Genomic DNA, 14,139 nt, shown 5'->3' with positions numbered 1-14,139 from the left:
CGGCTCGGTAGAACTCCTAACAGGACCTATAAATCCTACTGATCCCTTAACGTAAATATTTAAAAAATCTTTCATAATCCCACATGAATTTGAAATGACTGATTTTTGCATTTTTATATATAAATTCTTTGACAGATACGCCTAAATTTTGAATGAGAGATTTAGGTAACCGAAATAACAAATGGTAATATTTGTATAGTTTCAATATAGTCTGAGAATGCCAAATTCTTTTATTCTCATTTCCTAAATCTGTTATTATTATTATTTATACTCATAAAAAGCTGTCCACTAGGAAATCTGGCAAGGACCATCGATAAAGTCATATGTCATTACGATATTGATTAAATAGTCATCTATGGTCATTTAGCGGTATTTGCAAGCACGGTAGAACATGATACTATTGTAGCAATTCTTCTACAACGTCGCAGTATCTCGCGCCTATGAGACGAATCCAAAATTTGGGAAACATATTCTCCGATGTTGTAGATATATATAGCTCAAAAAATTTGCATTATATGTTCACTTAAATACATTTTATATCTTCAAATAGAACTGAATCATTTGGTGAAATGTAAACAATCACAAACCACACAGAATTAAAACTCTGGATGTGCAAAATGAAGTTTAAATTATTGTTTTACGTCACAATTCAATTGTAGATACAGGTTTTCCAATAAGAGGTGTTATTTTTAATAGCCCGCTATTTCGGTAGATGTTACTTTTGAAGCTGTCATTTTTTGACATTTGACAAGTAGAAACTACGCAATTAATAAAAATGGAACGATACACGCTTCAACAACGCATTGAAATTATTAAAATTCACTTGAGTGAACCAAATGCATATCATCTTGAGTGATGAGGCCCATTTTCACCTTGGTGGCTTCGTCAACAAGCAAAATTTTCGCATCTGGGCCTCGGAAAACCCAAGAATTATTGTTGAAAAGCCTCTCTATCCTCAACGTGTGACTGTTTGGTGCGGTTTATGGTCCGGCGGAGTCATTGGACCTTACTTTTTCGAAAATGAGGCTGGAGCAACAGTTATGGTGAATGGATTCTGCTATCGAGAGATGATTAATGATTTTTTATGGCCGGAATTGGATGGTATTGATCTGGACAACGTTTACTTTCAACAAGACGGCGCTACGTGCCACACAAGCAACGAAACCATTGATCTTTTACGATTAAATATCAAAATAACACCTCTTATTGGAAAACCCTGTATATAATTGGTGGAATTTTATATTAGTGCTTGAGCTCACTCATAAATGGCAATAGATTATTTTTATAGGTTACCCATAGATGGCGTTAGCTGTCGCGATTAAAATGATAAGAATAAATAAGGTGAAAACCTTAAGGTAGGGGCCCTGATTATTCCAGCCGCCTGCTAATTCAGAGCCATTGTCAAATTATCAAGATAAAAGTTCAAGTGTTTTGTCGAAGTCGGAGTTTTATTGATTGAATATGTGAGAAAACTCCGGAGATACGACAGCATCAAAGAAATCAGCAGAATCGCAAATTTCCGTTTTATACAAATTATTTCAAATGATGTTTTGATTTGAGTCCAAAATATTGATATAAATACATTTGATGTGAATTTCATTTGAATTAATAGTGGGATTTAAATTTAATACTATAAATTTGATTGTAGACGTCATTTCCTAGACGTGGGTGAAAGTATACCCAGAAAAAATTATCACGAATGGCGGTCTTAATAGATAATGCAGTGATATAGAATAAAGGATATTGTCATCAATTTGTTGATTATAAAAAAAATATAGAGAAAATAATTAAGGTCAATCACTTAAGGCGATGCACTACATCGTGTAATATTTTGATTCAAGCCGCTATCGATAATACACCTTACGTAGATGGCGATAAGGCTTAAATTCCCGCTTAACACCATCCACCTGTTTTGATTTATGCAAGAAAAAAACATGGCCAAAAAGTGCCATTTATTTTATTTTGTGGATGTTCAGGCACAAATATTTAAATTTTTTTCGATCATTTTAAAAATAACTAAATTCGCCACATTATACAATAAAACCATAACCAAAAATGGGTTCGTAAGTAGGAGATTTTGAACTTTAAGGCAGTTTTCATAGGCCTTGTACATATTTTTTTTCTAGGCTTATAAAAAGATTTATGTAAAAAAAATACTCGATTATTTCAAAGGCCAAGATGTATTCTACTCGCAGTATTTAATTAAAGCATCTGAAACATTTCTAGGCGACCATAGACATATGAATATTAGTAGACCTGCCCTAAGTGATTAAAAGCGTATTATCCCCACTCCCCATACCGGTTCCATTGAGCCGGCTGGGCTCGCGTACGGCCTCAAGTGATATTTGAAAACGTGACGTCATCATTCTTGTGCGAACTATGGTCGAGGCATCATCGGTTCATTTTACGAAATAACACGGCAAAATGTTTACTTGTACTATGAAAACTGGTAAAAATAGATGCGAAAAAAGAGAATAAACCCAATTGTCGTATTACATTCCATATATAAGCATTATTTTATTTTATTTTAAGCATATTCACATCGTATAATATGAATCAGTTGTTACTATCACATCGAGAAACGTCTGGACGCGAAACACAAAGCTGGTTGGTTGCTGGGAAGTAAATTATGAACATTTATAAAAGTGTCTTAACTAAATACTCTGAAACTAACTACGACTCTGAATATAGAAGCTGCCTTACTTTGCCGAATTTGGACTTCGCAAATTTGTTCATAACGTGGCGAGTAATTTGCGCTCCCATGTAAAAATGTCTATTCATTCAAAGCAGATTTTACTTTTAAGAAGTAAATGGTGATATTATAATGCGAGATGCCTATTTACTGTCAGATTGATTTATTGACGAATCACAGTCATCTTCACTCCCTTCGTTCTTCAACAGTTGATTTTACCCCTCGCCTTTATCTTCTCGTCTATTAATTCCTATGTCTGTGTAGGCGACCAAATTTTCAAACCAAAAACACATGATTTTGCATTACTACGTAGTGCATCGCCTTGTCATTTAAACCTCTCAGGTCTCTGGTAAAATTACAATCTGAAATTAATGTCTACCGGGAATATCTAATGGCATGATTTTGTTGTTTCGACAACAGTGGGTTTCAACATTTTGGAAACGACTTTAACTATAGGAAACTAGTACTTACTGTGAAGGGCGGCTGCTCGCTCTTGTAAATCTTGAAGTCTCCCTTCTTGTCCTGCTACACCCCTCCTGAAAAAAATCAAAGAAAATTTATAATTTTTTTTATTTTTTAAATTTTTTTTTTTATTATTTTTTATTATTTTTTATTATTTTTTATTATTTTTTATTGTTTTTTTATTTTTATTTTACTTTTTATGCGATACCTCACAATAGCGCCCCTGTCTGTACAGTCTAAAGGCAAGGGAGCTATGTCGCCACCCGGTTGGGCAGCGTTGTGAGGCGGGTTAAGATAGGGCTGTAGGAAGAAATTTATGAAGAGGCCCGGATTATATGAAGGACGAAAAACAGATGCCTTCCGCTCGGGTACGTCTAGTTTCACGCACGTGATCAATGCTGCTAGCTCCTCAGAGCAGGCTCCATTAAATTACCTGTAAAACAGACTCATCATGCCCACATTGCGTCTGCGCATTAGATATGACAATCCGTCTGTTAACAATGGATTGTCAATCAGACGGACTGCCCTCCTTTGCACAGAATCAAAAAGGTGTATCAAGTATCGTGGGTTCCAGCCCAGAGGTGGCTCCTAAATTCAATCGCTGGGCGTACTAGAGATTTGTGTAGGGTTATACAAGATGCCCAGTTTCTTGGAAGTCAGATAAATAAATTGATTAATATTTACAGTTGCTATAAACGCATTTAAAAAAGTATATTGTAAATCGATTCACTACCTTTTAATTTATTATAGGAACTTTAAAATTATTTTAATGACTTGTAAAGCGCCGTTTTTTGTTATGTTTTGCTTAGCAAGAAACGGATTGATTGGTTCGTATGTATATCCCCCTGAACTCTCCTCTCCACGGGCCCTGCTAATACCGGGCCCCCTTCAGGCCGAGGGCCTCGGGATATGGTTCCACGTGCCCACAGGGTAACGACGGAACTGTAAGGAGACCCCAGAGGAGACTAGCAGAGGGGGCGGTCAGAATTTGCTGAAATGCAGACCATTAGATCCGCTCCTGTCTGGAACGTGCCGCAATTATTCAGGAGTCTATGAAAGAATTCTGTATAAAGTGACACATTTATTAGAGGCCTTCGAGCAAGAAAAACAACGGAAGCAAGTTGTCAACATGTCAATTAAAAGCGCAAATACAGGGTTTTCCAATAAGAGGTGTTCTTTTGAATAGCCCGCTATTTCGATAGATTTTACTTTCGAAGCTGTCATTTTTTGACATTTGACAAGAAGAAACTACGTTATTAATAAAAATGGAACGATACACGCTTTAGAAACGGAACAAAATGATTATAATTCACTTGAGTGAATCAAATGCAAATCATCTGGAGTGATGAGGCCCATTTCCACATCGGTGGCTTCGTCAACAAGCAAAATTGTCGCATCTGGGGCTCGAAAAACCCAAGAGTTATCGTTGAAATGCCTCAACGTGTGACTGTTTGGTGTGGTTTATGGTCCGGCAGAGAAACCTTAATTTTTCGAAAATGAGGCTGGAGCAACAGTTACGGTGAATGGATTGCGCTATGGAGAGATAATTATTGATTTTTATGACCGGAATTGGATAGTATTGATCTGAACAACGTTTACTTTTACCAAGATGGCGCTACGTGCCACACAAGCAACGGAACCATTGATTTTTTACGATTGAATATCAAAATAACACCTCTCATTGGAAAACCCTGTATTATAATATTTTATAACACTTGCCTAAAAGATGCAACATGATAAGCTATTTCTCTTTAGGGAAGGCAGAGAAAATGGAACACCGCACAATTTAGTTTTGATATTACACTAATATAGATATAGTCAAAGATATTATAATACAAGTCTAATATATTTGGGTACATTATACGTCCTTTGCGTCATGACCGCTGGAACAGAGTAATTTATTATATTATTAAATTTACTTGATCGTTTCAACTCTTAAATTGCAGTCCATGAAGTCTTTTTGACTTATATAATGGGTTATAAATGGTTTTTAGTTAAGTTTTGAAGTTTTTATATAGTCTATCTGAAAACTGGGCATATTTTTAAGGAGAAAATAATATTTATCTAAAGCATGAACCATTCACTTCCATGTCATTTATTCTTACCTTTCTTCATTAATCTTCATCACATACACCTGTCTTCCTCGGGGGTTCCCTACTTTTTCAACCATTCACTACTGTAAACACAGACATATGAATATATAGACTAGAAATTAAAGGTAAGTGGTAAAATCAACTGTTGAAGAACGAAGGGGGTAAAGCTGACTGTGATTCGTCAATAAATCAATCTGACAGTATATAGGCATCTCGCATTATAATATCACCATTTAGTTCTTAAAAGTAAAATCTGCTTTTGAATGAATAGACATTTTTAGATGGGAGCGCAAATTACTCGCCACGTTATGAACAAATTTGCGAAGTCAAAATTCGGCAAAAAAAAATTCTTCTATTTTCAGAGTCGAATATTTTGTTTACGTATTTAGTTAAGACACTTTTATAAGTGTTCATAATTTACTTCCCAGTAACAACGATGCGCACACTTGAGAATCGCTACATTCGACCAATGTTGGCTCGATGTGATAGTATATGTTTCTACAACTGATTCATATTATACGACGTGAATAAGCTTAAAATGATGCTTACATACGGAATGTAATACGAAAATTGGGTTTATTCTCTTTTTCACATCTATTTTTACAAGTTTTCATATCACAAGCCACTATTTTGCCGTGTTATTTCATAAAATGCCTCGACCATAGCTCGACGCTAGTTCGAACAAGAATGATGACGTCACATTCTCAAGATTCACGGGAAGCCATACGCGAGCCCAGCCGGCTCCAATGGAACCGGTATGGGGAGTGGGGAATAATACGCTTTTAATCACTTAGGGCAGGTCTACTAATATTCATATGTCTATGACTGTAAACCATATTGTTACTATTATGTATGCATGAACCATGGTATCCCCTTAGTGAAGATATGTAGTGCGGGTAAAGGTGATGCAATATGATTTATTATATTAACTTTACAATATTTGAAAAACTCCTACTGTTATCTGTAAATGTCGCTTGTGCAATAATAGAGGACTATGCTAGCAAAGGAATTGAACCCACAGACTATATTTTCCACTCAGCCAATAAACGATGAAAAATTCAACGTCTAACTAACGGATAGCACGAAGCTGACCGTGTATCCAGGAAAGTTTTAATTAATCAGGATATCGAGCAAAGTCGGTCGATAAAACCCTGGATCAATACGATATGAAATAAATCCGTGATCTATGGTCAGTTAGCGATTATTGCGAGCACGGCCAACAATATAAAAAAATGTTCCGACGGTCGAGATACATATTTTAGCGCAGCCTCAGCCAGTGTCAGATAAACATCAGTTAACTGTCAATATGCACATCTTTTTTAATAATGTCGATGTTATGCAAAATGCTGACTTATTGATGAACGGAGGTGAACTAACGAAGCTCTTAGAATTGACAGAAGAGCTTGGAAATATAACAAGTTGTGGCTAAATACTTAATTTACTAACTAACCCCCTTTTGGGGGATAAACACTGGTCTGAGGCAGTTAACTCTTAGATCAGCAACATCATCAGCTGTAGGCAGACGGATAGAACCTAAGCGTAAGACAAATACTAAGTTTGGTGATCGCGTTTTCGGAGTATCTGAGCCGAAGGCTTGGAATAAACTCCCTCCGGAACTAAGATCCATAACAAGTCCAACAGAATTCAGGTCTAAACTAAAAACTTACCTTTTTAAGCTGTCGTACCCTTAAATTAAATATACCATTCCTAAGAAAAAGTCCAGTTTTATCCAATTTTCCAATTATGTCCTAAATCCTGTATCTAAATTTAGCTAATAAACATTTATATAATGTTAATTAAGTGTTAATCTCAAGTGACCTACCAGGTAAGTATTGTACTGTATATTATCTCCATAAATAGTTAAGTAATAACATAGATCACTGTAGTGATGTATTATAAGTTTGAACAGCGCCCTTGAAGTGATTTTGCACAAAAACGGCGCTGTACAAGTCATCCAATTATTATTATTATTATTATTTCAGTGTCAAAATTATATGCAGGCTACCGATGCATATTAATGTTAACTAGCAGTTAAAAACCCGCTCCGCGGGTTTTTTTCTGCTAGGCCCTTCGGGCGGCACTTGGTTGGGCTTCGCCCAGTTTAAGTGATACTAACAACAATTATATTTAATAGGTAGATATTAGGTCATTCACAGAGAGAGGGTGAGTATATATTGTTAAATCACGGAACAGGAAGGAGTTTAGGCATATAAGAATGACAGTTGTTCGGCTAAAACTTTACCTTTCCCGAATAATTGCCTAAATGGCTAAATGTAAATTAATATAGGTAATTATTCGGAATCGCTGGACACGGAAAAATACGAAATATTTTTAAATAATACCTTCTGATTTACCTTAATTACTATAAAAGGAATCGAACAGCATTTGGGAAATTTTTAATTTTAGCTTTTTAATTTTTAATTACGTAAAATGAAAATTCGCTTTCGCTGTATGGGATGACAGCCTGAATAATTTATGTTGATAACATTTTCTTTTGTCGGTATTCCTGAAATGAACGGCTAGAGACAATTGAAAAACGTAAATTAAAAAGTTATAATGTAATACAATATTCCGGCAAAATAGTGCCTACTTAAAAAACACAAATGATTTATTTCGCTATTATTATCATTATTATTTTATTTAACCTCACCTAACCTAACCTAACCTAACCTACAATAATCCAGCCTAACCTATAAAAATCCAACCTAACCTATAATAACCCAACCTAACCTAACCCGTAATAACCTAACTAACGTTACCTAACCTAACATAACCTGACTAATCCTAACCTATAATAATCCAACTTAATCTAACCTAACCTATAAACTAACTTGAACTATACTAATCCAACCTAACCTAACCTAACCTAGCATAACCCAACCTAACCTATCCTAACCTATAATAACCTTTTTTTAAATATTTCCTTACTTGTAAAAGAAACCAAAAATACCTTTATTTTATTTTTCGAGCTTGGCTAAAATAGTACCACCTACCTAGTATTTGCATAGAGTAAATGGTAAAAATTCTAGCCACTCATATCAGGAATACCAAAAAAAGAAAATATCATCAATAGAAATTATTCCGGCTGTCATCCAATACAACGAAAGCGAATTTTAATTTTACGTAATTAAAAATTAAAATGCTAAAATTAAAAAATTCCCAAATGCATTCAGATTCCTTTTATATTAATTAAGGTAAATCCGAAGAATTATGTCCAGCGATTCCGAATAATACCTTAATATAATGTATATTATATACCTGGCAAAATGATTGTTTTATTAAACATATAAGTACATGTCAGATTAGAGATTTGTTGACTAATTTTACAATCAACGAAGCGTTTCTATCTTCCGATTGTCTTTCATGTTATTTTATTGAGTTGGCAGTGCCTATACTTCCGCGTATTGTTTACTTCATGTCGGTGTTCTGTCAAATAGTGCGAAATTATTATTTACGTAAATAATATTAAATATCAATATTTTTCAAAATCGTATATGCAAAGACTTGTTGTTTATTGTCATTAAGTTGAATCAAATGTTTGTTTTATTTGTAAATGCGTATTAAAACTGTAGTTTCACGTAAATAATTACCGTTGTTTGAATAAATGAAATTGTACGTATTTGTATATCGCTCTTATGCGCTCTGTCGGCCAATAGCAAAACTACTCCAGCGGCCGGTAAAGGAGGGATTGACATTTTTAAGGAACCCTGGAATGTCTGATTCTTGACAGAAGTCAAATATATAAAACGTAATTGTGGATAATTTTTACTGTAATGTAATTAATCCAATGCATTGTGAACTTTCTAAAACATATTTTCTTCGATATTATCTAAAAATTATTTGAGCAGAAAAGATGCTTTTGAAGAAATCTGCGGATCCTATTTTAGTATTAAATCGGGTCATAATTTTGAAGTTAGCGGAATTTAACCGAAACAAACAATTTAAATTTGACCAATCAGAGGGCCTACATCGTCCAGACGCTAGGACAATAATACTATCAGATATTTAAATTCGATATTGTCCATTTATTTATGTAGCCGTTTCATGTTTGAAGTTTAGGAATTTCAATCCATACACGTATCCGCCAGTGTTGCTATAATAAAACAATTTCTTATTTATTTCGTGTCTATGTTGGTTTGGATATCGACAGCTCAACCGTGCTCGAGATATTGATATAAAATCTTCGAAAGTTAAGCCCAACGATCGGATATTGTTAAATTATCAATTTGTGGAGTGGCCAATTATAAGACCACGCACCACATTTCCAAGAAATACAATCTTGGTGAGATCTTTCTTAATGTTGTTCCCAAATTCCTCATTCTTTCACAATTATTACTGCCGGGTACTAGAACAAAGAAATGAATTCAACACCTTTGTCAACAGTAATGTCATTTCCCGGACAGGAATAACCGAGCAGACTTCAAAACAAGTACACTGTACGCTTAAAAACAATCACACAGATTTTAATAGGATGTTTCACAGAAAACAAAACGTAACGTTGTCATCAAATGGTCAATCAAAGCTTTTTTGTATTTTGACATTTAAAATATTCTTGTTTCGTTTCGACTTTTAAACAAATTGAGATCAGCTGATAAGTACAGGGTTTTCCAATAAGAGGTGTTATTTTGAATAGCCCGCTATTTCGATAGATGTTACTTTTGAAGCTGTCATTTTTTGACATTTGACAAGTAGAAACTACGCCATTAATAAAAATGGAACGATACACGCTTCAACAACGCATTAAAATTATTAAAATTCACTTGAGTGAATCAAATAAAAATCATCTTGAGTGATGAGGCCCATTTCCACCTCGGTGGCTTCGTCAACAAGCAAAATTGTCGCATTTGGGGCTTGGAAAACCCATAGAATTATTGTTGAAAAGCCTATTTATCTTCAACGTGTGACTGTTTGGTGCGGTTTATAGTTCGGCGGAGTCATTGGACCTTACTTTTTTGAAAATGAGGCTGGATCAAGAGTTACGGTGAATGGGTTGCGCTATCGAGAGATGATTAATGATTTTTTATGGCCGGAATTGGATGATATTGATCTGGACAACGTTTACTTTCAACGAGACGGCGCTACGTGCCACACAAGCAACGAAACCATTGATATTTTACGATTGAATATCAAAATAACACCTCTTATTGGAATAATCTGTATAACAACATGACAGTTGTAATTTTCTGCTGATGAAACGATGTTAGAATCGGCGTTTAAGGCGAAGCTTAGTGATAAATCACTATTTTGATTAATCTTTATAACGAATGGGTGTACATTATGAATACCAAAAAATATGCTTTAGATAAATTGAAGGTTTTCCTATCGTTTCGCTTGAGTAGAATACAAATAAAATAATAAATTACTCAATAAAAAACATAAATGTAAACTACTAAAAAAAATATTTTTTCAATAGAAATGTATGAACGCGTAAAGCAAACCACTTTAAAAAAATACAGTATTATAGCTAAGATTATCTGTGACTGTTTCACTTTATTAACTTTTTTGCTTTATCATAAAATTATTTGCAAAATAAATAAAAACCATTTTTGTGCTTCAAATCAAACGTTTCTAGACTCCATTTGTGATGTGATTTTAAAGCCTATTACCTACAATATAAGGTATACCAATAATATATACACATTTTTGGCTTGTAGCTTCCTCTTAAATAATGTTTACTCACGGAACAAGCAAAAGATTTTCCTAAGAATTTTGCAGCAAATGGCGTGCTCATTTTAAAACCATACTTGGAAAACGAGAGTGGTTTCCCTCGAAATGCGGCAGTAGGTGTCTTTGTCCAAAGCTTGTGTTTACCGTCGGAGTTTTTATGTTTATTTTTGTATACTTTTATAAGGTCACTGTCAAATTTCGTCAGACGGTAGGAGTATTTTCGCTTTGAAATAAAATGAAAATAAATCTAATATTACTTAACGTATCCAAAAATTAAAAACCGTCAAAAGGCGATAAAATACGCTGTTACATTATATTATTAGAAATAAACAAAAAATATGATATATCATTATTCTAAGCAATAATTAGTCGGGTTGGAAATAAGCCGACGTAGCTCAGTGGTCCAGAGCACCTGACTGGCAATCAGAAGTTGCGGGTTCAATTCCCGTCGGCGGCATTTATTTTTACTCTGAAGATTTTTTCAATTTGTATGGATATTTCAGGCGACTAAATACTATTCATAAAAACCTTGTCTTATAAACATTAGTGCACCTTTGAAAAAATAAAAATAATTTTGAATTCAAAAATAAAAATGTTAAAAATATTATAAGGAACTAAAATTTATTTATTTATATTATATGTATATTATATTTATTGATTGTTTTTTCTTTCTAACAGACACGATGATTTCTATAAGACCACCTTTCAAATGTAAAAAAAAACTAACAAAATGGGACTGATTGACAATTTTCTGACAATGTTACATTTTAAGTTCTGCGAAACACGATAGCATTATGAGTACGTACGAGTATATAGGAATTCCAACAGAGTTCGCCTTTGTCACCAAAAGAGCGCAAACATTTGGTATTAATAGACGGCGAAGAATTTTAGGAGGTGAACAAAGAAAACATTGCAGGAGTGTAATGATCTTGTATTTTACAGACTATATTTTGTAAGATATCACAGAGGAATGATTGCCAGAAAGAATTAAAGCAGGTGATGAAAAAATAAACAAGAAATATTAAGGAGATTGCGTACAAGGAGTTCTCAGAATTATGTGGGTGTTAATTTTTCGACAAAATTGTTCTCTTAATAATTGAGTTTTATACCAGAGGTTCCCAAAGTGGTATATTGGACCCCCAGGGGTCGATATCGGCTTGCTGGGGGTCTATGTCAGCGAGAAAAAAATTTGGGGATCCACGAGATTCAAATGGGGGTACATACGAGCGGACCCCCATTTACCTCAAGTAAACATTTAGGAGTTCCGTAAATGACACAATAGACCTAACACAAATATAATAGACTGAGAAATTACGTATTTGATATTTGTATTTTTATATTTCGTAAAGATGTTGATTGAGGTATATAAATAGAGTCTACGTTCCTTTTCTCGTCAGAATTAATATATTCAAGTAAAACATTGCACATTGGAAGCCGCGAATTTTCCTAGTTCCCCAACTTGTTTTTGAAAAACATCCAGGGTAATAATGACGTTCAACATTTAAATGGACTTCACACAGACTTCAAAACTAAGTTTGAGAACATTTTGACTATGGAATTGGAACGTTGAAGAATCGGATATCATGTGACAAGAAGAACTGACCGGAATAAGCACTGACAAAGAACTTAAGGGGCAGTTCTGTAGGGCTAGCTACAGAAAAAAATTCTCGTTGCTTATCCTGCTTCATTTTCATTTGGTGTAATACCTCATAAGGGTGCCCCTGTCTGCACAATGTTAAGACAGAGGAACTATACCACCACCCGGTTGTTGGACGGGTAAGGGAAGGGAATCTTTTTACGAAAAAAATTAATGATTATCACATGGGATGTTAATAAAAATTCATTATTCGGTAGGCAGGGGGTCTACGTAATTTTTTGTTGTTTGGCAAGTGGTCTAAGGGGCAAAAAAGTTTGGGGACCTCTGGTTTATACAAATGAGACGGTCCGCTAGGCAGCACGTAGCAAGAATAAAAGAAAGATATAATTGCTCTAATGGAATGTCGTTTTCGAGTGTCTTTTTGAAGAAAAGAAACAGTGGGAGCAATTTGAAATGCAGTTATGTGTACCGCTGCCCCAGGAACCATTTATCGGAAAATCAACCCCAGCCATAGGTTACCTCAAGTAGTTCGCTACGTTTGGTGATTTAGAAGGGGTGCCCAGGGGGGTCATGGGGTGAGGTTTGTCTAGTACTTGACAGAGGATGCATTTGCCAAACTACTGCGTGGTTGACCGAATCTGGAGAAATTGTTTGTAAGTAGGAGATTATGAACTTCCAAACTATTTTTTTGGCCTGATACTTAATTGTTTTTTGGGCTTATAAAAAGACTTCAAAGGCCAATATGTGTTTTACTTGCAGTATCGAATTAAAGCATATAAAATATATTTATAAGCGATCAATTTTTGCATTACTTCGTAGTGCAATTATACAACTTTATTTTGTTTATTATGTATTATTACAGCAGCACACATAAGCGTAACTACATTGCCCACTCTCCGATACAACAACTTCACACCATGGGAAATCATTACTTGGGTGATGTTGACATAATTCAATACCAACTTGGCAAGTTTTGTGGATCATTTAAAACATTTATTTCAACAATACTCCTAAACACATCATGTAAACCTACAAATAGCTGTAATTTTCTGTTTTTGTTTCTTGTGTTTGTATGACTTGTTGCATAGCTTTTATCAAATGTAATTTTATTTTTATTTTTTATATTTCAAATTATCTTTCAAATTAAAATTATACTACCAACCATGTAAAAGCCCTCTGGGGGTTAAATAAATAAATAAATTATTCTTCAAAGTATATTTTACGATATCTATGTTTTAAATGTATCTATTATTGATTACACATGGAATTATAATAATCCACGAGAAGAAGTTTTCGTTTATTTTGTTTTTGAACTGACAAATCAAAAACACCAGGAATAACAAAACTGTTTATTATACGTTTAGCACAGACGCTGCAGACCCATGCAAAATCGTGGTATTTTATGTATGATAGATACCAAGTTATGCATAGCAAAACAACAGAATTCAGGTCTAAACTAAAAAACTACCTCTTTAAGCTCTCATACGCTTAAATTAAATATACCATTCTTCAGAGTAGCATTCTTGTATTGCCTATAATATATCCTAATCACACTTTTCTTATTGGATTTATATTATTCTAAATCTGTCTTACACCGAGAGACGAATCACATTTAGAAAAGTGAATTC

The 14,139-nt window shown here is 34.3% G+C and overlaps 1 protein-coding gene and 1 non-coding gene across 5 annotated transcripts in view; one reads left to right on the top strand and one right to left on the bottom strand.

Annotated features, from left to right (window-relative positions):
• The window catches only part of LOC149414330 (uncharacterized), a 103,906-nt gene that overhangs the window by 72,975 nt on the left and 16,792 nt on the right, over positions 1-14,139 (bottom strand). For all 4 annotated transcript variants that reach the window (XR_016304073.1, XR_016304072.1, XM_089643980.1 and 1 more), the window contains exon 3: positions 3,164-3,228. Coding sequence is in view for 2 of the 4 variants with exons in the window: in XM_089643980.1 (XP_089500106.1) it covers positions 3,164-3,228 (65 nt within the window). In the remaining 2 variants the exon portion in view is untranslated. The remainder of the gene's footprint in view (positions 1-3,163; positions 3,229-14,139) is intronic.
• On the top strand, positions 11,299-11,371 carry TRNAA-GGC (transfer RNA alanine (anticodon GGC)). The gene has a single exon. It is a non-coding gene; the product is annotated as a tRNA-Ala (tRNA).

Source organism: Hesperophylax consimilis, chromosome 20 (genome assembly GCF_061612785.1).
Source record: "Hesperophylax consimilis isolate HC1 chromosome 20, BYU_Hcon_1.0, whole genome shotgun sequence".
Lineage (NCBI taxonomy): Eukaryota > Metazoa > Arthropoda > Insecta > Trichoptera > Limnephilidae > Hesperophylax > Hesperophylax consimilis.
Note: the sequence above shows the minus strand (reverse complement) of the source record. Positions and strands in the feature narration are given on the sequence as shown.